Source organism: Puma concolor, chromosome B2, assembly GCF_028749965.1.
Source record: "Puma concolor isolate L17-30 chromosome B2, mPumCon1.1.hap2, whole genome shotgun sequence".
Lineage (NCBI taxonomy): Eukaryota > Metazoa > Chordata > Mammalia > Carnivora > Felidae > Puma > Puma concolor.
In genome coordinates this window covers 37956929-37982700 of record NC_141671.1, presented here as the reverse complement: position 1 = coordinate 37982700, position 25772 = coordinate 37956929, and the positions used below count along the sequence as shown (strand labels likewise).

The 25772-nt window shown below is 38.3% G+C and overlaps 1 protein-coding gene across 1 annotated transcript in view; it reads left to right on the top strand.

The window, feature by feature from the left end:
• The window catches only part of GLO1 (glyoxalase I), a 36262-nt gene extending 10490 nt beyond the window's left edge, over positions 1-25772 (top strand). Inside the window, exons 2-6 of the mRNA XM_025925298.2 lie at positions 9772-9854; positions 19537-19677; positions 20498-20565; positions 21242-21331; positions 24271-25772. Of these exons, the coding sequence (XP_025781083.1) occupies positions 9772-9854; positions 19537-19677; positions 20498-20565; positions 21242-21331; positions 24271-24359 (471 nt within the window). The 3' untranslated portion in view covers positions 24360-25772. The remainder of the gene's footprint in view (positions 1-9771; positions 9855-19536; positions 19678-20497; positions 20566-21241; positions 21332-24270) is intronic.

Genomic DNA, 25772 nt, shown 5'->3' with positions numbered 1-25772 from the left:
CTTCTAATTCACCTATTCTCTCCTCTGCCTCTTCAATCCGTGTTATGGCCGCCTCCATTTTATTTTGCACCTCATTTATAGCATTTTTTAGCTCCTCATGACTATTTCTTAGTCCCTTGATCTCTGTAGCAATAGATTCTCTGCTGTTCTGTATGCTTTTTTCAAGCCCAGTGATTAATTTTATGACTATTATTCTAAATTTGTGTTCTGTTATATTGCTTAAGTTGGTTTTGATCAATTCATTAGCTGTCGCTACTTCTTGGAGTTTCTTTTGAGGAGAATTCTTCTGTTTCATCATTTTGGGTAGTCCCTGCAGTAGCTCCAACCTGCAGGGTACTTCCTCTGTGCTGTCCGGAGAAACTTGTGTTGGTGGGTGGGGCTGCAGTCAGACCCGATGTCTGCCCCCAGCCCACCACTGGGGCCACAGTCAGACTGGTGTGTACCTTATCTTCCCCTCTCCCAGGGGCAGGACTCACTGTGGAGTGATGCGGCCCCTGTCTGGGCTACTTGCACACTGCCAGGCTTGTGGTGCTGCTTTGATGGGATCTGGCATATTAGCCGGGGTGGATCTGCAAGGTGCACAGAGGCGGGAGGGGCAGGCTTAGCTCGCTTTGCCTTTGGTGGTCCCCTGTGGGAGGGGCTCTGCAGCACTGGGAGGGAGGCAGACCCATCGGAGGGATGGATCCACAGAAGCACAGTGTTGGGCATTTGCGTGGGGCAAGCAAGTTTGGTGATGGGAACTGGTTCCCTTTGGAATTTTGGCTGGGGGGTGGGAGAGGGAGATGTGCTTGCCAGCGCCTTTGTTCCCCCCCTCACCCTCCAGATGAGCTCTGTCTTCTGGGACTCAACAACTCTCCCTCCCGCTGCCCTCTCGCCCTCCCTGCTCTCTGAGAGCAGAGCTGTTGACTTACAGCATTCCAGATGTTAAGTCCCGCTGGCTGTCAGAACACACTCCGTCCGGCCCCTCTGCTTTTGCAAGCCAGACTCAGGGGCTCTGCCTTGCCGGGTGGGCTGTCCCTCCACCACCCCGCTCCCTCCTGCCAGTCGGTGTAGCATGCACCACCTCTCCACCCTTCCTACCCTCTTCCGTGGGCCTATCGTCTATGTTTGGCTCCAGAGGGTCCGTTCTGCTAGTCTTCTGGCGATTTTCTGGGTTATTTAGGCAGATGTGGGTCTAATCTAAGTGATCTGCAGGACGAGGTGAGCCCAGCGTCCTCCTATGCCAACATCTTCTCTGCTCCCTCGCTGGATAGATTTAAACAGAATTCTAGGAAAGAGTTTGCACTGGATCACCAGCTTATCCTGAAAGTATACAGCTCAGGAACGGCCAGATGGAAGAGATGCATGGGGTGAAGTACATGGAACTCACATCCTCTTCAGGGGACCTGTCTCCCCCAATCTCCATGTGTTCACCAACCCGGAAGCTCAACACTTTTGAAAACTGATTGGGAAAGAGAGTTGATGGGCACCCAAGGGAGTTGGCCTCAACTGTTATTAAGGCCAAAACACACACTTTAGGCCAAAAAAATCTTAAAATTTCTGAAAATTTAGCTAACATAAGTTTGAAACTCCTCCTTTTTGAAAACTGAAGGTGATAGAGGCAATGGAGATCTTGATTTTGATGGAATATCATACAAAGCTCCTTAGCAACATTTCTAGAGAAATGTGTCTTCATCATTAGAAAGAGACATTTGGTGACCAGACATACCTACTTGTTGGGGGGCACTTGTATAAAATCAGTTTGGAGACTTTTTCTGGGAACATGGAGTGCGTATACTTTTCCCTATTCCTCCTGCTATGTTCAGCTAAAGCCTCTGACATTTTATATGAAATAAACATAGGAAGATACTGAAAGGTGGAGAGAAGAAGACAGACTAGCTAGGGGCCTTGAGACCCTAGGAGCAACATGGTGGTGAGATTCCTGAGTTTTCTTTTTGCCTTATTTAGCCCAAACTTGGAGCTACAGAAGTGTCAATGGGTACAGACAAAAACAAAACAAAAACCCCTGCTCTCTATTCACAGGACCAGGATATAGGCAGTATTTCCTGATAAGGCAGACAACTTTTAGACAATACCAGCTTTGCTACAACTAGACCACAGAAAAATCAGTGGCTGCATCCTTATCTATGCCTGCAAAGGCTGGGTAGGAAGTCTTTTCTTCCACTGAACAGGTTGCAATGTCCACCCTCCCCCTGCCAGGCTGGTATCCGAGAAGGCTGAGTTGGACGCCAGGACATTCACCTCACCAGACAATAACAAGCTTTCCCCACTTGCTGTATTAATGCAGAAACATGGGGAACCTGAAATTCTACCCCACGCCAGCAGTGGAAATATTTTAAGCCCTTTACAAATGGGAGAGAATAAAGGGATGTAGAGAGGGATGAGGTTTCTGCCTTCACCCAAACTGATAAAATGATGACACCAAGTGACTGTGATAACATATATAATTGAACACCTAGAGCAACCACTAAAAAAGCTATACAAAGAGTACATGAAAAAATGCTATAGATAAATGAAAATGCAGTTATAAAAAGATGTTCTAGTAACCCACAGGAAGGCAAGGAAAAAATTAACGGAAAACAAACCAAAAATAAATAAAATATCCAACTTAAGCCCTAGTATTTCAATAATTACATTAGGTATAAATACACCAATTAGAGATTAGCACAGTGGATTTAAAAACATGCCCCAACTTATCTATCTATGAGGTGGTGGATATTAATTAAACTTATTGTGGTAATCATTTCACAACATACATGAGTCAGGGTGTATGCCTTAAGCTTATACAGTGCTGTATAAAGGCAGAAACATGTTATGTTAATTATATCTCAGTATAACTGAAATAAAAGAAAATGAAAACATGCCCCAAATATATGCTGTCTGCATGAAACTCACTTCAAATATAGTAGTAGAGGCAAGTTAAAAGTAAAAGGATAGTATAAGATTATTATGGAACCATTAATCAAAAGAAAGCAGGAATGGCTATACTCATACCAAATAAAGTAAACTCCAGAGCAAAGAAAATTACCATAGGTCGAGAAGTACATTTATGTAATGAAAATGGGTCAATTGACCAAGAAGATCTAGCAGTCCTAAATGTGTGTGCACTAAAGAACAACTGCAAAAATATCTGAAGCAAAAACTTTGATGGAAGAGAGAAATTGAAAAATCCACATTTATAGTTGGAGACTTCAAATCTCCTCTCAATAATTGATAGAACTAGACAGAAAATTAACAAGGATATAGACAAACTCTGTAACACCATCAGCAAAGAAGATCCGATCAACATTTAAAGAACACTCCACCCAATTACAGCAGAATACACTTTTATTTTCAGATGCCCACAGAACATATGCCAAGACAGACCATGTTATGGGCTCCAAATCCAACTTTAACAAATTTACTATTGAAACAACACAGTGCATTTTTCAACCACAATTGAATCAAACTAGAAATCAGTAGCAGATACACAACAGGAAATCTCTGAACACTTGGAAACTAAACACATTTCTAAATAATTCATGCATCAAGAGGAGATCTCAAGGGAAAAATTTTTTTTAAATAGATTGAAATTAAGAAAGGAATCTCAGGTAAAACAGTCCTAAGAGGGAAATTTATATTACTAAATGAATACCTTAGAAAAGAAGAAAAGTCTCAAATCAATAACTTAAGTTACTTCCTAAAGAACCTAGAAAAAGAGCAAAATAACCCAAAGGAAGCAGAAAGAGGGAAATAATAAAAAGCAGAAATCATTGAAATTAGAAATAGACTAGAGAGAAACAATTAAAACTAATTATTTGAAAAAAAGAAACACAATAGAATTGGTAAACTTGTAGCAAGACTGACAAAATAGAAGACACAAATTACCAATATAAGAAATTAAATAGGAAATACCACTACAGACTGCAGACATCAGAAAGATAATAAGGGAGTATTAAAAACAACTCTGTATATGTAAATTTGGGAATTTACATGAAGTGGACCAGTTCCTGGAAAATATAAACTATCATAACTTGGCCAATATGAAATAATTTGAATAGCTCTATAACACAAGGAAATTGAATTAATAATCAATAACTTTTTAAAACAGATATTTCAAGGCCCAGATGATTTCACTGGAGAATTCTTCCAAATATTAAAGAAAAATTAACATCAATTCTACATTATCCCTTTAAAAAAATTGAAGAGGAGGGAGTACTTCCTGATTCATTTTATAAAGCTAGTATTACTCTGGGCAGCTGGCCAGCTCAGTGAGCGTGTGAGTCTTGATCTCAAGGTTGTGAGTTCAAGTCCCACGTTAGGCATGGAGCCTACTTAAAAAAATTAAAAAAAAAATAAACATTTAAAGCTAGTATAACTCTGATAGCAAAATCAGATGAAGGCAGGACAAAAAATGAAATTTACAGACTAATATCCCTCATGAATATAGATGTAAAAGTCCTTGACAAAATATTAACAAATATAATCTAGCAATAAAAAAACCCCCCATGACCAAGTGGGGTTTATTCCAGGTATGCAAGCCTGGTTTAGTATTCAAAAATCAATCAAAGTAATCCACTATCTTAGGAGGCTAAAGAAAAATCACATGATCATGTTAAATGATGCAGAAAAAGCTTTTGACAAAAATTCAACACCATGTATGTTTAATTTTTTTTTCTATAAAAAAGTAGGAATGAAGTGGAAGTTTTCAACTTGATAAAGACGATATATAAAAACCTTACATTATACTAAATGGTGATGCTTTTTCCCTAATTTGGGGGAACAAGACAAGGATGTCTGTTCTCACCACTCTTACTCAACATAGTGCTACAAGTTCTGGCTAGTGCAGTAAGGGAGGAAAAGGAAGTAACAGTCATATAGATTGGAATGAAGAAATAAAACTGTTCCTATTTGCAGATGACATGATTGTGCATAGGAAATCCTAAGGAATCTACAAAAAACTCTTCTAGGACTAATAAATGAGTTTATTGAAGTTGCAGGATAAAAGATAAACATACAAAAATCAATTCTGTTTCTGTATACTAGCAGAGAATACATGAACACCAAGATTAAAAATACAATTGCTCAACAAAATTTCTTAGGTATAAATCAAACATATACAGGCTTTATATGTTGAAAATTAAACAGTACTGATAAAGATGTAAATAAATGGAGAGAAACATACTGTGTTCATCATTGGAAGACTCAGCATTGTAAAGATGTCACTTCTCCACAAATTGATATACATGTTTAACACAAACCTTTTTTTTTTTTAGATACAGGTAAGATTATTCTAAAATTTATATGGAAGGCACATAAGCTAGAATAACCAAATTTTAAAAAGGATGAAGTGGAAGTCTGATTTTAGGACTTATTCTATAGCTACAGTACTCACTACTCTGTGGTATTAGCAGAGAAGATACAGAATAGTGGGACAGAATAGAGAACACAGAAGTAGACCCACACTAACATACTCTATAGATGTTTGGCAAAGATGAGAATGCAGTCCAATGGAGAAAGGATAGGCTTTCAACAAATTGTGCTGGAGCTAAACACCATAAGTTAAAAAATGAAGATTTACCTAAGTCTCACATCTTAACACTAAAAGATCGATTCAGAGGTGCTCTAAGGGACCTTGACCCTTTGGTTCACATCCATGTCTCACCTTTATAATTTTGTCAGGATTGTGCACTAGAAACATCCTTGACTGCACCATTAAAGTTTTTTTTCAAAGTAGTTTTGAGCTAATGAAATTTGGACAATGTGCCCCCCCATCCAAAGCCTGATGATTATTTATATTCTTATTTTTTAATTTTTATTTTAGAGAGAGTGAGCACAAGTAGATAAGGGGGGGGGGTGGATCTTAACCAGGCTCCATGCTCAACACAGAACCTGACACAGGGCTTGATCCCACTACCCTGGAATCATGACCTGAGCTGAAATCAAGAGTTGGATGCTCAACTGACTGAGCCACTCAGGTGCTCCTATATCCTTTTTCTTTTTATAAGGCAAAGAAGCAAACCTTTGTTACCTAGTAGCCATCCCAGAAAACCCAAAGATAGTTTAGGCATAAGAGACATCTTTCATTGTTCAAAATTTAGAACATGATAAAGGAAAGACAAAAAATTGTCTGATGAGACAAGACATGAATGTAAGAACTACCTTTTTAAACACAAGATATATTTATTTTAAACAATATTTTAGAACCATAGCAATAAATAGTCATTTTTAGGATCTTTTTGGGAAAGGAACTTTTTCTCAAGATCATTCAAGGGTTTACCAGTAGTATAGAGAGTTGACAGAATATGTTGGTGATAAATAGAAAACTGTTAGCATAGAATAACTTTCTCATTTTATAAAAAGCAATCCCTGCTTGTTTTTTATATCATCCAAATAACATTTTTATAGCAAAGGATTTATAAGCCTCTTTTTTTTATGAATAAATCCACTGATATTGAATATACCTTTAATTTTTCATCCATGTATGTATAGGCTTATTTTAATGTTAAAAATGGCATTAGAGTTTACATTTCATCTTTGAAAATAATTTGTTTATCATATTGAGTCTTCTCAGAAAAATGCTATATCTTTCCATTTTCCTCTTTTTTAAACTATTTTTTCCAGCTTTATTGAAATAATCCACATATAACAATGTGTAAGTTTTGGGTGTACAATGTAGTGATTTGATATACATATATATTGCCAAATGACTACCACAATAAGGTTAGTTAATGTGCTGATCACTTCAGATAGTTACCTTCTTCATATGTATGTGCGGACAGCTTTTAAGACATGCTCTCTAAGAAGAAAAAAAAAGATCTTTCTTACAACTCTCAAATAAACATACAATACAGTATTGTTATCTATGTATAGACTTGTAAAAGTTCATTTTAATATTCTTTTATATGTACGTATTTAGTTTTAGTACATAGTCATGTTAATAATAAAACTAAAGGTTTTTAACATTACTTTTAAGATGTAATTAATCTTGGGACGCCTGGGTGGCTCAGCCAGTTAAGCATCTGACTTCCACTCAGGTCATGATGTCACATTCTGGGGTTTGAGCCCCACCTCAAGCTCTCTGCTATGAGCATGAAGCCTGCTTCAGATCCTCTGTACCCCTCTCTCTCTGTCCCTTCCCTACTTGCACGTGTTCTCTCTCTCTCAAAAATAAATAAATGTTAAGAAAAAAATATGTAATTAATCTTAATAGCATATTAAATAAATTATACATATATGTATTCTTTTAAACTTATGTCATGTGCATGTCCCCATGCCATTTAATATACCTCTAAAGCAGCATTTTAAATGTATTCATAATATTCAATTATACTTTTATCGTCATTTATTGGTTTCTTTGTTGTTAGAGACAGTTTAGCCATGGTGGTTGAAAGCAAGTACTTTGGAACCAAACTGCTTGGGATGGAATTTTTTCTGTGACACTGTCTCAGCAGCAAAATGGGGATGGTAATAATACATATTTCATAGGGTTGTTGGGAAGATTATATAAGTTTTGTGAATCTCTTAGAACAGTGTCCGGCATGTAGTTGTTATGTAAGTGTTATGATGAATGTCCTTGTACATAAATCTTTGTCAGAATTTGTAATGTTTTCCTTAGATTTTTAAAAGGGAAACATCTTGGTCAAAGAGCATGAACTCTCTCAGAGTTTATGGATGCAACAGAAGTAATAATAAAGTCATTCATAGTCTAAGGATACCAATGTTGGTAGAAAGAGTTTGAAAAGATGAAATATGAATATAACCAATGTCATTGGTGCAATGGTAAACTGGGCCATTACAGAACAGATTTTAAAAGGATTTTAGATTTCAATTTATGTTGGATGCAGCTTGATTGGAAAGAAACCTCATCTACTGAAAGTTCATTTACTCATTCTCAACAAATATTTATTGGGTACCTACTCTGCCAGATTCTGCCCTGAGGTTGCATCAAGCATACAAAACAAGCATCCCTGCCCTTATGGGGTTTATATTTTATGGGGGAAAGAAGAACAAAAGATAAATATAAAATACTGTAAATAGCATATTGAAAGGCAATGAGTGCTATGGAAAAAGAAAATGAAAAAATGGGCTAAGTGGAGAGTTATGGTAGTCAGCTGAGGCCTCATTTGGAAGATGACATTTGAGCAGAGTATAAAAGGTTAGAAGTGGCTCTGGAGAAAGCCTTCCAGCAGAGGCCCTGAGTGAGCTGCTGAAGACACAGCAAGCAGGCTGAGTGAGTGGGCAGGAGCAGAGGTGAGAGAGCCTGCCAGAGCCAGAGGGCCACTGGAGGGGCTTTGGCTTTCATGAAATGGGGGAGACTTTCCACGGTTTTTGAGTAGAAGAGTGATCTGAATTAACTATTTCACGGATCTCTCCCCAAGAATAGACCATAGAGGACATGGTAAGAGAGAAAAGTAACAACCAGTGTGTGTGGCAGGAGGGGTAGGTGGTCAAGGTGCTAGGCTGGTGAGAAGTTCAGGGAAATTAGCTCTCTTGTATCCAAGAAATGAGAATTTTGCTGATAGAATTGACAGCTCATAGCTTAATGGTGAGTGAGGGGACTGAAAGCTCATTAAAAGAATAAAGGGCGCCTGGGTGGCTCAGTCGGTTAAGCGTCAGGCTTCGGCTCAAGTTATGATCTCATGGTTCGTGAGTTCAAGTCCTGCGTCCAGCTCTACTGACAGCTCAGAGCCTGGAGCCTGCTTGGGATTCTGCATCTCCCTTGCTGTCTGCCCCTCCCCCGCTCATGCTTTGTCTCTCTTTTTCAAAAATATAAATAAACATTAAAAAAAAAAAAAAGTAAAGTAAAAACAGGAGTTCCAGGGACCATCTCAATACAGGGACAAGTAGTAGTAAATGTACCCGGAGCTGCTCTATTATATTGTAAGACAGTAATTGCTGTTCACAGAAATGTTTTTGAATCATTAAAATTAAGTAAATTCTGCACATTTTTAAAGCAGGTAACCTAAGTAGTAGTAGAATACAGTAGTAATATTTTTTCAGATAGTTTTGATCATTTGAAAACCTGTGTATAGATCCTACCTACCTCACCAAAGTTGAAACAGTGCCTTCTTTCAATCTGTGCTGAATAAGAGTATGAAGTGGAATTGGTTTTGCTGCATTTGTTTTGATCTCACTTCATTGCAGTCACAGAGTGACTTTGTAAGAGTTTCTGAGATTCTGTTCACCAGGGGAAACCCAAGGCCTGGTTGTGAGTGCCAGGCCAGCACCTAGAAGTCAGGGGCAGCTTTGCTCTTTTCCAGCTGCTTGCTGAAACCAAGACCTTTAGGAGTGCAGCACCTGCCTAGAAAAACAATCCAAATATTATAGAAGCATGTAATTTCAGAGCCAGCTGCCTTATATGTGATTATAAGGTGTGAATGAAGAATTAAATTACATTCATTAAGATCTACTTATTAAGATAAAGTAGTTTTTAGACTGGTTTCATTTATTTTTTCATGTTTATTTATTTTGAAAGAATAAATGAGCATGTGCGAAGGGTAGAAGGGCAGAGAGAGAGGGAGACAGAGAATCCCAAGCAGGATCCATGCTGTCAGTGCAGAGCCAGATGCAGGGCTTGAACTCATGAACTGTGAGATCATGACCTGAAGTGAAGTCAAGAATCAGACACTTGGATGTTTAAGTGACTGAACCACCCAGATGCCCCCAGAATGCTTTCTTCTTAAACATTACGTTGCAAAGGTGGACTGTATCTTGCTACAGAAAGCACAATTAATGTTGGTAACGAGTGTCAGAAGTCAAATGTGTTTAATATACACTTTTTCTCCTTAGGATTTTCTGTTGCAGCAGACCATGCTACGAGTTAAAGATCCTAAAAAGTCATTGGATTTTTATACTAGAATTCTTGGAATGACGTAAGTAAACTATTTGTGGTCATAATTTGTTTAATAATTTAATTAATTAATTTTTAAAATTTATATCCAAATTAGTTAGCATATAGTGCAATAATGATTTCAAGAGTAGATTCCAGTGATTCATCCACTATGTATAACATCCAGTGCTCATCTCAACAAGTGTCCTCCTTAATGCCCCTTACCCATTTAGCCCCTCCCCTTACCCCTGACCCATCTAGCATCCCTCAGTTTGTTCTCTGTATTAAAGAGTCCCTTATGTTTTGTCCCCCCCCTTGTGTTTATATTATTTTGCTTCCCTTCCTTTGTGTTCATCTGTTTTATATCTTAAATTCCTCATATGAGTGAAGTTGTAATGATATGTGTCTTTCTCTGACTAATTTCGCTTAGCATAATACCCTCTAGTTCCATCCACATAGTTGCAAATGGCAAGATTTCATTCTTTTTGGTTGCCGAGTAATACTCCATTGTGTGTGTGTGTGTGTGTGTGTGTGTGTGTGTGTGTGTGTGTGTGTGTGTATACACACTACATCTTTATCCATTCATCCGTCAATGGACATTTGGGCCCTTTCCATACTTTGGGTATTGTTGATAGTGCTGCTGCTATAAACATTGGGGTGCATGTGCCCCTTTGAAACAGCACACCTGTATCCCTTGCATAAATACCTAGTAGTGCAATTGCTGGGCCATAGGGTAGTTCTACTTTTAGTTTTTTGAGGAAGCGCCGCACTGTTTTCCTGAGTGGCTGCACCAGTTTGCATTCCCACCAACAATGCAAAAGAGATCCTCTTTTCCCACATCCTCACCAACATCTGTTGTTGCCCGAGTTATTAATTTTAGCCATTCTGATTGGTCTGAGGTGGTATCTTATTGTGGTTTTAATTTGTATTTCCCTGATGATGAGTGATGTTGAGCATTTTTTCATGGTCTGTTTGCCATCTGGATGTCTTTTTTAGAGAAATATCTATTCATGTCTTTTGCCCATTTCACAGGATTATTTTTTTGGATGTTGAGTTTGATAAGTTCTTCATACATTTTGGATACAGCCCTTTGTCTGATACATTATTTGCATATATCTTCTCCCATTCTGTCAGTTGTCTTTTGGTTTTGCTGATTGTTTCCTTTGCCATGTAGAAGCTTTTTGTCTTGATGAGGTCCCAATAGTTCATTTTTGCTTTTGTTTCCCTTGCCTCTGGAGATGTGTTGAGTAAGAAGTTGCTGCAGCCAACGTCAAAGAGGTTTTTGCTTGCTTTCTCCTCAAGGATTTTGATGGCTTCCTGTCTTACATTTAGGTCTTTCATCCATTTTGAGTTTACTTTTGTGTATGGTGTAAGAAAGTGGTCCAGGTTCATTTTTCTGCATGTTGCTGTCCAGTTTTCCCAGCACCATTTGCTGAAGAGACTTTCTTTTTTCTATTGGATGCTTTGTCAAAGATTAGTTAGCCATACGTTTGCAGGTCCATTTCTGGGTTCTCTATTCTGTTCCATTGATCTGAGTGTCTGTTTTTGTGCCAGTACCATACTGTCTTGATGATTACAGCTTTGTAATATATCTTGAAGCCTTCAGCTTTGGTTTTCTTTTTCAGGATTGCTTTGGCTGTTTGGGGTCTTTTTCTGGTGTCATACAAATTTTAGGATGGTTTGTTCTAGTTCTGAGAAGAATGCCAGTGCAATTTTGATTAGGATTGCATTGAATATGTAGATTGCTTTCGGTAGTTCTGACATTTTAACAATATTTGTTCCAATCCATGAGCATGGAATATTTTTCCATTTTTTTGTGTCTTCAATTTCTTTCATAAGCTTTCTATAGTTTTCAGTGTATAGATTTTTCACCTCTTTGGTTAGGTTTATTCCTAGATATTTTATGGTTTTTGGTGCAAATTGTAAATGGGGTCGATTCCTTGATTTCTTTTTCTGTTGCTTCATTGTTGGTGTATAGGAATGCAACCGATTTCTGTGCGTTGATTTTATATCATGCCACTTTGCTGAATTCATGGATCAGTTCTAGCAGTTTTTGGTGGAATCTTTTGGATTTTCCATACAGAGTATCATGTCTGTGAAGAGTGAAAGTTTGACTTTCTCCTTGCCAATTTGGATGCCTTTTATTTCTTTGTGTTGTCTGATTGCTGAGGCTAGGACTTCCAATACTATGTTGAATAACAGTGGTGAGAGTGGACATTCCTGTCGTGTTCCTGACCTTAGGGGGAAAGTGCTCAGTTTTTCCCCATTGAAGATGATATTAGCGGTGGGTCTTTCATATTTGGTTTTATGATCTTGAGGTATGATTCTTCTATCCTTACATTCTTGAGGGGTTTTGTCAAGAAAGCATGCTGTATTTTGTCAAATGTTTTCTCTGCATCTATTGAGAGGATCATGTGGTTCTTGTCCTTTCTTTTATTGATGTGGTGAATCACATTGATTGTTTTGTGGATATTGAACAAGCCCTGCATCCCAGGTATAAATCCCACTTGGTCATGGTGAATAATTCTTTTAATGTATTGTTGGATCCGGTTGCTAATATCTTGTTGAAGATTTTTCCATCCAGGTTCATCAGGGAAATTGATCTGTAGTTCTCCTTTTTAGTGGGGTCTTTGGTTTTGGAATCAACGTAATGCTGCCTTCACAGAATGAGTCTGGAAGTTTTCCTTCCACTTCTATTTTTTGGAACAGCTTCAAAAGAATAGGTGTTAATTCTTCTTTAAATGTTTGGTAGAATTCCCCTGGAAAGCCTTTTGGCCCTGGAATCTTGTTTTTTGGGAGACTTTTGATTATTAATTCGATTTCTCTACTGGTTATGGGTCTGTTCAAATTTTCTATTTCTTCTTGTTTCAGTTTTGGTAGTTTTATTATATGTTTCTAGGAATTTGTCCATTTCTTCCAGACTGCTCCATTTATTGGCATATAATTGCTCATAATATTCTCTTATTATTGTTTGTATTTCTGCTGTGTTGGTTGTGATCTCTCCTCTTTCATTCTTGATTTTATTTATTTGGGTCCTTTCCTTTTTCTTTTTGATCAGACTGGCTAGGGTTTTATCAATTTTTTAAATTATTTTGAAGAACCAGCTCCCGGTTTCATTGATCTGTTGTTCTAATATTTTTTTTTTTTGGTTTCAATAGCACTGATTTCTACTCTAATCTTTATTATTCCCTGTCTTTTAGTGGTTCGGGGTTTTATTTGCTGTTCTTTTTCCAGCTCTTTAAGGTGTAAGGTTAGGTTGCATATCTGAAACCTTTCGACCTTCTTTAGGAAGGCCTGGATTGCTATATACTTCCCTCTTATGACCGCCTTTGCTGCGTCCCAGAGGTTTTGGGCTGTGGTGTTATCATTTTCATTGGCTTCCATGTACTTTTAAATTTTCTCTTTCACGTATTGGTTAGCCCATTCATTCTTTAGTGGGATGTTCTTTAATCTCCAAGTATTTGTTGTCTTTCCAAATTTTTTCTTGTGGTTGATTTCGAGTTTCATAGTGTTGTGGTCTGAAAATATGCATGGTATGATCTCGATCTTTTTGTAGTTGTTAAGGGCTGATTTGTGTCCCAGTATGTGATCTATTCTGAGGAATGTTCCATATGCACTCGAGAAGAATGTGTATTCTACTGCTTTGGGATGAAATGTTCTGAATATATGTTAAGTCCGTGCAGTCCAGTGTGTCATTCAACGATATCGTTTCCTTGTTGATTTTCTGTTTAGATGATCTGTCCTTTGTTGTAAGTGGGGTGTTGAAGTCCCCTGTTATTTTCAATGAGTTTCTGTATGTTTGTGATTAATTGATTTATATATTTGGGTCCTCTCAAGTTTGGAGCATAAATGTTACAATTGTTGGATCTTCTTGGTGGATAGACCCCTTAATTATGATATAATACCCTTCTTCATCTCTTGTTACATTCTTTATTTTAAAATCTAGATTCTCTGATACAAGTGTGGCCACTCTGGCTTTCTTTTGTGACCATTAGCATGATAGATGGTTCTCCATCCCTTAATTTCAATCTGAAGGTGTCTTCAGGTCATTAAAATGGGTCTCTCGTAAACAGCATATAGATGGATTTTTGTTTACTCATCCATTCTGTTACCCTGTGTCTTCTGATTGGAGTGTTTAGTCCGTTGACATGTAAAGTGAGTACCGAAAGATATGAATTTATTGCCATTATGTTGCCTGTAAAGTTGGAATTTCTGGTGGTGTTCTCTGGTCCTTTCTAGTCTTTGTTATTTTTGGTCATTTTTTTCTGTCTTTTCTCCCCTTCAGAGAGTCCCCTTAAAATTTCTTGCAGGGCTGGTTTAATGGTCACAAACTCCTTTAGTTTTTGTTTGGGAATCTTTTTATATCTCCTTCTATTTTGAATGACAACCTTGCTGGATAAAGAATTTTTGGTTGTATTTGTTTCCAGTTCAGCACATTGAATATATCTTGCCACTCCTTTCTGGCCTGACAAGTTTCTGTGAATGGGTCTGCTGTGAACCTGATCTCTCTTCCCTTGTAGTTTAAGGACTTGTTTTCCTTTGCTGCTTTCATGATTCTTTCCTTGCCTGAGTATTTTGTGAATTTGACTATGATATGCCTTGTTGATGGTCGGTTTTTGTTGAATCTAATGGGAGTTCTCTGTGCTTCCTGGATTTTGATGTTTGTGTCTTTCCCCAGGTTAGGAAAGTTTTCTGCTATGATTTGCTTACATAAGCCTTCTACCCCTTTTTCTCTCTCTTCATCTACTGAGACCCCTATGATTCGGATGTTATTCCTTTCTAATGAGTCACTGAGTTCTCTAATTCTTATCTCGTGCTCTTTTGCCTTAGTTTCCCTCTTTTTTTCCGCTTCATTATTCTCTATAAGTTTGTCCTTTATATTGCTGATTCGCCATTCTGCTTCATCCATCCTTGTTACCATGGCATCCATTCGAGATTGCATCTCAGAGCATTTTTAACTTTGTTCTGACTAGATTTTACTTCTTTTATCTCCGCAGAAAGGGATTCTATGCTTTTTTTCAACCCCAGCTAGTATTGTTATTATTGTGATTCTAAATTCTGGTTCAGATATCTTGCTTGTGTCTGTATTAAGTCCCTGGCTGTCATTTCCTCCTGTTATTTCTTTTGGGGTGAATTCCTTCATTTCATCATTTTGAAGGAAGTAAAAGAATTAATAAAATAAATAAATAAATAAAAATGAAAAAATTAAAAACAACACAAAGAAATCAAATAAAGGATGCTAGATTCTAGGTGTGTTTTGGTCTGGTTGTTGAAAGAAGCTTGATACGATAGAGAAAAAAATGATAAGAAAGATAAAAAAGAAAAAAAGGAAAATGTTTGAAAATGAAAAAAATGAATACAGTAAAATAGAATAAAATGAAGTGATGAAAGTAAAATAGAATTTTAAAAATATACAAAAAAGTAAAAACTATTGTAGAAAAAATTAGAATCTTTTTCATAAAAAAGGAAATAAAAATAAAGTTTTTTTCTCTTTCTGTATTCAAGAATAAGAAAAGAAAAAGAAAAAACATTGAATAGATGGACCAGTGAACAGAAAGAAATGTGATTGAAATTACATCCAGTTTCCCCTAGAAGTCAAACTATGAAGCACTTTATAGTCCGTAAACTAAGCAAGCAGAGAGACTTGTGGTGTTCTTCTGGAGCACCATTGACCCATTTGGCTGGGGCCTGGTGTAACAGCTTTGTTCTCCACTCGATGCACTGCTTAGTTTACTGGGATGGATCATTGTGGCGTGTGTAGGCGTGTATGCACATGTGTTGGAGGGGTGAAAATGGTGTCACCCAGCTACCCAGTCTCTAGTATCAGAACTCTGTGCTCTCACCCACTGGCAATCAAGCACCCCTCCTTTGTCTCTGGCTTCTCTCTACTTCCCTGTTCTATACTGTCAGTGATCAAGCCATCAGCTTGGCAGGCGGCACCTCCCTCCTGAGTTTTAGCTCAACTGAGGTTGTGTTTCCAAACCCCTCACTTCTGAGGGCCCTACGGCTTTGACCACCTCAGATGCTGAGCAATGGCCAGGTGCTGGTCCACCCCCAGGAAAGTTTGTGAGACTGCGCTGCTGCAGATGCCTAGAGACTGCAGACAGGTACCAGCCCACCCCAGAAAAAGTTTGCGTGATTGTGTAGCTGCAGCTTTTCAGGGATAATGGTAAATCACAACACACATCTGATGCCAGGCTTCATTGAACCCTTAATGTCCTTGTTCTACCACTAGCGAATATGACTGTTTTCCCAGGTCCACTAGGACTTTTGCCTGTGGGGAGGCTGCACAGCCTCTCCCATATGTCCTCCCAGCAGGGGAATTGCCTCTCCCTGTGTGGCATGAGGACCCCTCAGACCTCACCGTCCGCTCCTGGGGATTCGCCCTTCCCATCAGAGCTCTGCCAGGTATTAAGTTGCGGAGTTTCAGACTCTACTCCCCTGTAGATAGTCATTAATGGTATTTAAACCCTTTTCTTTCTCCTTTCTCCCTTTCTCATTCAGTCCCTTGCACGTGTTTCCACTCTTTCTCTTCAGCTGCTTTCAGGGGGCAGGGTGCTTTTCCTGTACTCTCCCCGTTGTCTCTATCCTCTCCATGAGCAAAACCAGCTCCCTGCCCTACCTGGTTTCTCTCTTCCCCAGTTCACCTCTCCGCACCATATACCTGCTGAGTTCTCTGGTTCAAGTTGTGCAGATTGTTGTGTTAATCCTCATATCAGGTTTCAAGATGTGCAAGATGGTTTGGTGTTGATCTAGCTGCATTTCAAGGGCGAGAGAGACAAAAAAAACTTCCATGCTGCTCTGCCATCTTGGCCCCTCCCTGTGCCCATAGTTTTGTAAATATAGGGAATGTTTTCATTAAAAATAAAAAAAAACAGATTAAACTTTTCTTCAAAAGTCACAGAAGTCCTTGGGTGCCTGAGTGGCTCAGTTGGTTAAGCGTCTGACTTCAGCTCAGGTCATGATCTCACAGTTCATGAGTTCAAGCCCTGCACATCTCAGAGCCTGGAGCCTGCTTTGGATTCTGGGTTTCCCTCTATCTCTGCCCCTCTCCAACTTGTGCGAGTGCACTTGCTCTCTCTCTCTCTCTCTCTCAAAACTAAATAAAGTAAAAAAAAAAAAAAAATCACAGAAGTCCTTTTGGTCAGGAGTCTGGGACTAGGTTTGACCTGCCAGGGCTTCTGTCAAGTTCTTCTTTGTGCCAACCAGGCTCTCTGGACAGCAAGGGATGAGTACTTGTGTGTTCTCTACCTCTGTTCTCTCTGGGAGCTGCAAGTTTAACCCTTAATGTGTTCAAATCCTTTCAATGTTATGGCCTCTTGTTTACTTCAGAAAAGATGTAGTTATAAACATGCATTATTTAGCAAATAAATGAGTTTACTGAAAACTGGCCATCCGTCCCATTTTTACAGTGTGTGTTCTCTTTTGCTGAATAGGTAGTGTCTACTGATCTTGTAATCCTTAAAGCTTTTTATTTTTCTTGATTTGTTTCCCTAGATAACATGAGAGTTTGTTTGTGTCTGACAATATAGATACATAAAGAATAAAAGTAAATGATTTTTATTTTACTGCCTAGATCATTTCCATTGAGAGAAAAATTCAAGTAATACAGTATATGTTTGTTTAGAAAATCTGACCAGTTCAGAAAAATACAAAATGAAAAATGGTCACCTCCCTTTCCCAGTCCTTCTCCCCAAAGATTATTGCTCTTAACAGTTTCTTGTTATTCTTTCCAGAAAAAGTAGTTTTGTATGTTTACAGAACATTTAAAAGAGTGAAAACAAATACATTGAAGACTTGGTATTTGCCAGGCACTGTATATGTTTCTTCATACAGTTTCCATAGTAGCTTATGAAATAGTTTATATCCCATTTTACAAATGAAGGAAGAAACCAGAGTTTAAAGACATTAAGTTACTGGCCCCAGATGCCGCAATGGGTACCTGGCAGAGCAGGAATTTGAATCCAGGTCTGATCGACTCCAGTGTTGACCTTGTTTTTCAAGAGCCTCCAAACAGGGTGCAACTTGACATTATACTGAAAGATATACTCAGCTGAGAAAAGCAGGTTATACAACAGGTTTATTTGCTCTAGTTCCCACCTGATTGGTCTGTAAGGCTTGTGCAATCTGTTTTAGTAAGCGCAGAGATTGTTTTTCATGACGGTATTTGAGGTGTTTGATGCCTTATTATAAACATGTTGGAGTAAATCTTATTTGTGATAAGTCAATGTCTGGGTCTCAGTGGACCAAGGCATATTACATAGCAGTGATAATTGAAAGACTTGAAATAGAACTTAGAAATTTCCATTTGCTAGGTAGGCTTCAACCATTCCCTCTTATTGATTACAAATAGGGCCATCTTTGTGTACTTAATCCTCAATAATCTAAATAAAATTGCATACATCCTTATTCTACCCTACTCCTTGCAAAGTAATCTTATACTCTTTAAACTCACTTTATAGGCCATGACTTCAATTACATTTTTTAAAACATTAGGATTAGTAATTCATTCACTCTTTGTCTCACATCAGTTATTCCCTTTCTGCTGGCTTGTGGTGTCTAAATGGGATGTCTCTCCATTAGAGGCTGTGCCCCAAATGTGGGGCAACAATCAGTTGGGAGGAAGCTGTGGCACGGGAGGTGGGAGAATTCACCTGAGGCAGAACAAAGGGTATAGAAGTTTATTGAATATACTGCAGGGGAGGGGGGGCAAGACAGCAAAGGAGAGGTGTCTGCAAGGAAGCAGTGGGTGGGGACTGTTTTTAAAGGGGAAGATGAGGACGTATGGCAATGTATGGAATTCTTCCTTTTTTGGTAGCTCTTCCTGGTTGTAAGTAGCCCATTGGTTAATTAGGGCCTGTGAGGTGGGGCGCCTGATGGGCCTGTCTGTGTTCAGCCAGGTGGTCCCTATAGGCCCTTTCTACATTCCATGGCTCAAGCCTGTTTACATAAAAGTGGCCTTTACATGGCTCTTTTCCCTCAACCTACAAACAATCTTAAGTCTTCTCCATTCTAGCATGATTCTTGCCTTCTGCTCCCTTGCCCTCTTTCCCATCATCACCGATCACCTATATAGGTCAACCATGCTTGCTGTTTTACCTGGGTACCTTCCCTTCTCTCCTGCCCCATGCTGCTGAGAGTGGCCTCGCAGGACCTTTCCATATCCAGTGACCCATTCTCAGTCTTAATGCTGCTTGACCTTTCTGCAGGATCTCATATGGTTAACCACTTTCTCATTGACATTCACATTTTCTGTGATACTCATCTGTCCTTCCTTCTCTTTTAACCATTTATCCTTAGTTTCTTTTCCTAATTTTGGCATAGAAAGAACTCAGTAAATGTATTTTATTTAACTGAATGCCATATATCTGAAAGAACAATAAGGTAATACATTGTATTTTTCACCAAAATTAGACAAAATTTTCTTTTGAAGATACATTTTGCCATTTATAAGCAAGTACTATAATCCCAGATAAGTTTTATTATATTTGAAAAATTGAATTATGAAAGTTTGCTTTTTAAAATTTTTTAATTTCACTGATATTTACAGATAAATAGGTTTTTTTTTTTAGTGAGATATTTTCATTGATTTCCCTGTTTTTCCTATTAAATGGCCTCACTACATAGGGCTTTTATTCTTAGTAGAACTTGAATATTGTCATACTGATTTTAATATGAGTCAACTTTTCCTATTGTTAATTGATTAACTTGTTATTTAATTGTAGGCTACTCCAAAAATCAGATTTTCCCACTATGAAATTTTCAATCTATTTCTTGGCTTATGAGGAAAAAAATGACATCCCAAAAGATAAAAATGAAAAAGTAGCATGGGTGTTCTCCAGGAAAGCTACACTTGAACTGACACAGTGAGTATGAGGTTTTATCTTTTTATATATATTCTACATTTTCTTAAACCTTTTTTTCCTTACTTACGAGCTTAATTTAAACCAGATCTGCCTAATCAGTTTGCATTTATAACAGTTTGAATCTTTTATCATGGATCTTTGGTCTTTGTACTGTTTTGGTGGGTAGGGCAAGGCGGTAGGGCTAGTTTGTCTTTTAGATAGAGAATGTAGGACTGAATTGGCAAGATACTTGCCAAACTACAGCTAATGAATGTTGAAGCACTGTAACTAACGTCTTCATAACTTCAGGATTTTAGAAATGTTTTTTTTAAATTTTTTATGTTGTTTCTGTGTCCTCTTGAACAACTAACAAAAGAGCATTTATTTCAGAGTGTGTGATTTAGTGTGTCCCTGATTCAAAACAGCTCTGGAATCAGACTAGACATGAGTGTTGGCTCTGCCACCCTGAACAAGTTCTGTCACCTCCCTCCATGGCAGTCTCATTTATGAAATGGGGACTCAAATCTAGCCCACAGAGCTGTTGTTAAAGATTTAATGAAGTCCTCAAAGAAAGTATCCTCAATAAAGTACAATAAATGACAGTTGCTGTTGGTATCATGATTGGTCTTATCCAGATGCCTGGTTTTATTGTCTCCTTAGCCTAATTAAAATCATATTTTGCCCATTTGCCTTTTCTGTGGTTGAAAACTTAATATTTACAGTAGTAAGGAATAAACCAAGTATATTTAAATGGTATGATTTCAAAGAGATTGTTGCAATTTTCTTTTCAGAATATCTGTTCTACCAGTCACTTGTAATTATGTTTTCCCTCCTTTTGTAGCAACTGGGGCACCGAAGATGATGAGACCCAGAGTTACCACAGTGGCAACTCAGACCCTCGAGGATTTGGTACGTTTGCCTATGCGTATGTAATATACATGAATTTGTGTGATTTGTGCATTGTGTATATATTAAGAATAATCAACTTCTTAGGAGTATGGTTATTTTCATTTTCCAGGAAAAATTTGATTTAGGAATTGTTTAATTTCGTAGTCTCTACCTAAACTCTACATTTACTCTCACAATGATTTTACTTTTCAGTCTCAGTATTATACTTCCAGTGGACTTTTTAATTTAAAAAACAAAACCTGTGGTTGATAAGAATCCCCATTTCTGCTAGCATACACTTCTGCCCCCGTCTATAATCTCTCAGTCAGGATGACAGGATTGTAGGTTTATATTGGCTGCTATGTATGCAGTGTCCACAACAAACCTATTCGGTATGAATAAAGGATTACTCTTTCATGATATAGTAATTCTTAACAGATTGAACTATGCATGAGCCCCACTATCAGGCCTCTTTTACATAATTTATTATTCAGAGCTACTGATTAGTTTATTATACCCAACCAAGACTTAGATTCTTGTTCTTTACTATATGTTTTGAACTTATTTGACTCAGTCTGTTTTCAGGTGTCTTATATTTTGAAATAAACTACTTTTGGAAGCTACTTGTGATACTTGGATACCCTGAAGTAATTATTTCTTCCTTCTGCCTGCCTTGTTTTGGGGATGACCACCTCAGGTCACATTGGAATTGCTGTTCCTGATGTACATGGTGCTTGTAAAAGATTTGAAGAACTGGGAGTCAAATTTGTGAAGAAACCTGATGATGGTGAGTCTGCTACTGGTTTTCCGCAGGCCTCTCCTTTGAGTTACGTAACATTTACTAAGCACCCACAGAGGGTACTGATATAGTCAGTACCCTCTGGGTGCAAGGAACTTTGAAGAAGTCTGTTTCAACCAGTGTAAGGAAAACAGAGGAATTATTGGAAAAATACCTGGGTATCTTAGGGAACTAAGACAGCAACTAGGGTGGCTTCACAAGGAACTAGACTCAGAGTCTGGAAGAGCCATCAAAAACCTATGTTCTCAGGCACCTGGGTGGCTCAGTTAGTTAAGCATTTGACTCTTGGTCTCAGCTCAGGTCTTAATCTCAGGGTTGTGAGTTCAGGCCCCATGTTGGGCTCTGCACTGGGCATGGAGACTACTTAAAAAACAAAAAAATCCTAGGCTCTCTCCCCCACTTTTGACTTTACCACATTCTGTCACTGGCCACCAGTTTTTACTATTTCAGCATGTATCTAGCCATCCAAAAATAAGTTCCATAAGGCCTATTTTATCTGATTTTCATGTAACTAACACCACATCTTCTTGGTTAATAATGGCTGGTATTTCATTTTCATTCTTCTGCAACCCTTGCATGTCCTTAGGTTTTAAGTCCGTCTCTAGAAATAGTGTATATAGGGGCGCCTGGGTGGCGCAGTCGGTTAAGCGTCCGACTTCAGCCAGGTCACGATCTCGCGGTCTGTGAGTTCGAGCCCCGCGTCAGGCTGTGGGCTGATGGCTCAGAGCCTGGAGCCTGTTTCCGATTCTGTGTCTCCCTCTCTCTCTGCCCCTCCCCCGTTCATGCTCTGTCTCTCTCTGTCCCAAAAATAAAATAAACGTTGAAAAGAAAAAAAAATTAAAAAAAAAAAATAGTGTATATATCTACATTTTGTTGGATTTACACATATTATGATTATTTTACTTAGATCTGTTTCTGCCATCATAATTTATTATTTCAATTTTTGTTTGAAAGAGTTCACATTTCATTTTAATCCTTTTGTTTTCAATTAAAAGATTTGCTATCCAGATATCCTCCCAGAGTGAGATATTACTGATACATTTTTCCTTTCTTTGGCCTTGTGTTTTTTTTGTTTTTTGTTTTTTGTTTTTATTTTTCAGTGGACTCTGTACCCAATGTGGGGTTAAGACTTATAACCCTGAGATCAAGAGTCACGTGCTCTACCAACTGACCTAGCCAGGTGCCACTTGGCCTTGGCTTTTTTTTTTTTTTTTAAAAAAGGGGGTAGGAGCTGATGCCCAAGGCACAGGGCGGAGCAAGAGCCAAATTAACAAAACCCCTTCTGTTTATTCTCCCACAACTGTGATGGACTGCCTTCTGGTCCAGGCCAAAACTATCCATTCCCACATGGACCAGATTAAAACAGTCACCCCACCCCCACCTTTTCCAGTCCTCAGTCATCACCCCAAGGGTGTGTCACTTTTTTTTTTCTTTCATTTTCCATATATGTTCCTCTGGGGCTGATCTTGGGGAAAAGAGCCAGAGAGAGATAGGAGTCAAACTAATTTAGCATCTTGGTCCCAAAATAGATTGCTGAGGTCACATTTCTGCACTTAAGCAAACAACTCTACTACTAGACCTTCTAGCTTCTCAATCCCAGTTATGAATTCCTGGGAGAAAGACTGACTGGCAGAGCTCGAGTGACTTAGAATAGTGTTTAAAAAGTTTGTTATGCCCCAAGCCAATGACTCTTTTGGCTGTGTGGGTATGCCATGCTGCCTGCTCCAACACCTCCTTAGTTTATTTTCCTCTTTAAAATGAGACAGTCTTGGGGCACCTGCGTGGCTCAGTGGGTTATGTGTCGGCTCTTGGTTTCAGCTCAGGTCATGATCTCACAGTTCATGGGTTTGAGCCCCACATCGGTCTCTGTGCTGGCCATGTGGAGCATTGTCCCCCTGCTCCTCTCTCTGCCCCTCCCCTGCTCATGCTTTTTCCATCTCTCAAAATAAATAAATACAAAACAAATTTTTTAAAATAAGACAGTCTCTTTGACTACTCAATGGGTAGCATGAAATGTATCATGAAGATGAAGTAAAAATCTGATGCCTAAAATTGCAGCTGGTCCCACAGTTTATTTCAGGAGAGTTGGCTTCCAGCTATGTGTAGAAGATACTGTGTGAGTTATTCTCAGAAACATGTATTTGGGCAACACTGACAGAATTTTTTAAGGTTAAAACTATAAACAAAACAACGTATTTTGTTAAAACGCAGATTAAAATTTGAATACATGGGAATGCAAGCTGGTGCAGCCACTCTGGAAAACAGTATGGAGGTTCCTCAAAAAACTAAAAATAGAACTACCCTACGACCCAGCAATTGCATTACTAGGCATTTATCCAAGGGATATAGGTGTGCTGTTTTGAAGGGACACATGCACCCCAATGTTTATAGCAGCACTATCAATAATAGCCAAAGTATGGAAAGAGCCCAAATGTCCATCAATGGACGAATGGATAAAGATGTGGTATATATATACAATGGAGTATTACTCGGCAATGAAGAATGAAATCTTGCCATTTGCAACTATGTGGATGGAACTGGAGGGTATTATGCTAAGTGAAATTAGTGTGAGAAAGACAAATATTATATGAGGACTTTAAGAGACAAAACAGATGAACACAAGGGAAGGGAAAGAAAAATAATATAAAAACAGGGAGGGGGACAAAGCATAAGAGACTCATAAATATGGAGAACAAACAGAGGGTTACTGGAGGGGTTGTGGGAGGGGGGATGGGCTAAATGGGTAAGGGGCACTAAGGAATCTACTCCTGAAATCATTGTTGCACTATATGCTAATTTGGATGTAAATTTAAAAAAATAAAAATAAAATAAAATTTGAATAAAAAATATTCTAAATGAACAATAAAATAAAAATATTAAAAAAATTTTTAAAGTCTCTCTATAATAAAAATCATTTTATCTTACAGGTAAAATGAAAGGCCTGGCATTTATTCAAGATCCTGATGGCTACTGGATTGAAATTTTGAATCCTAACAAAATGACAACCATTATTTAGTTCTGTGAGAATACTGCTTTGCGATTTCAGTGAAGACCTTGTGGGAGGTAAAAAGGAAATAGTGTTAATCAAGATATTCAGATAACAGAAACATCTAGGACTGAAGAATCATTGTCCCAATTCAAATTGTTCTGAAGTCCATTCCCCTTTTCTATTTCAGCTATGTGTTTCACCTAACTGTTCAGTCATTCTGGTTTTAAAGTAGTGCTTTGTCTTGTGTCCTTGAATGTAGTTATATAACTTTACTTTTTTAGATAATAATTAGAACATTTCCCTTCAGAGGCTGCATTTGGCTTCTGTTTCCTAAGTATGAATATGACTTCTCTACAAGTCTGCCTTTGAATCCTTATTCTCAAAAAAAAAAAAAAATTGACAAGTTTTTGTTGTGGTTACCTTCTGGGGTTTCAGTTCCTCAGAAATAACTTCACAATGGAAAGTAAAGAACAGTGAACAAAAATGAAACTTCATGTATATTTCAAACAGTATTAGGTGTTTATTTTACAAAAGAGAAGGTAGTCTTGGGAGCAATTCAGAATCAGACTGACAAGGATGTTGATAGGAAAACTAATTTCTTCTTATTCACGAAGTACTTTCAAAGTTCAAGGACTAACCTCTTTATTTGGGGATGGGGAGGTAGATGGGAGTAATATTTACTGGGTATGCAGACACTGGGCTAGACTGTCGCATACTGTATCTCATTTAAACCTCCCAGCTATCCTTCATCCTGAGAGAAAGCAAGCAAGCTAGACACGTAAATAACTTTAATGGAATTGAAGGCAATATAAATAGGCTCCAGTGCTTGAGCTCTGATGATCATTTTTAGTGTTTAGATTGTACCTCAAAAATTAGTGCCTCACAATACCTTCTCCACTCATCTCTGCTGTGCAAACCTCCAGTGAGCTTGAACGTTGTCCTCTCAGCTCTGGGCCCTGAGAACCATGGAGAGGGAAGAAAGGGTGGAGGAAGTCTGTAGCACACAACTGCTCTGGGGACACCTGCTTATTCCTGGGCAAGCAGCGCTTGTATTACTCGTGAAAAGCCCCTACCCCAAGGTCTTCCTGATGCCAAGTAATCATTTAGGGTAAATTATATTCAGTGACAACATTACTTAGTTATCAGAGAGCAGCTCTATGGTCTTCCTTGCCATTGATATTTGGTGGATTTTAAGAAACCAAACTGATTTTGACAATCTCGTGGCCCAGAGAATAAGAAGGTCCAGTTTGTGGTTTACCTGACATTTTAGATTTTCCATAGGCTCCAGTGGAAGACCTTTGGGGAGGCTGTGCCAACTGTGCTAACATGGCTACAAGCAGCTGACATTTCTTTTTTTGGATGGAATGGATTATGTGAGCAAGTCAAACAAATAGCAGGACTTACAGACTGAAATAAAGTACACTTTTAAATAAGACCGTG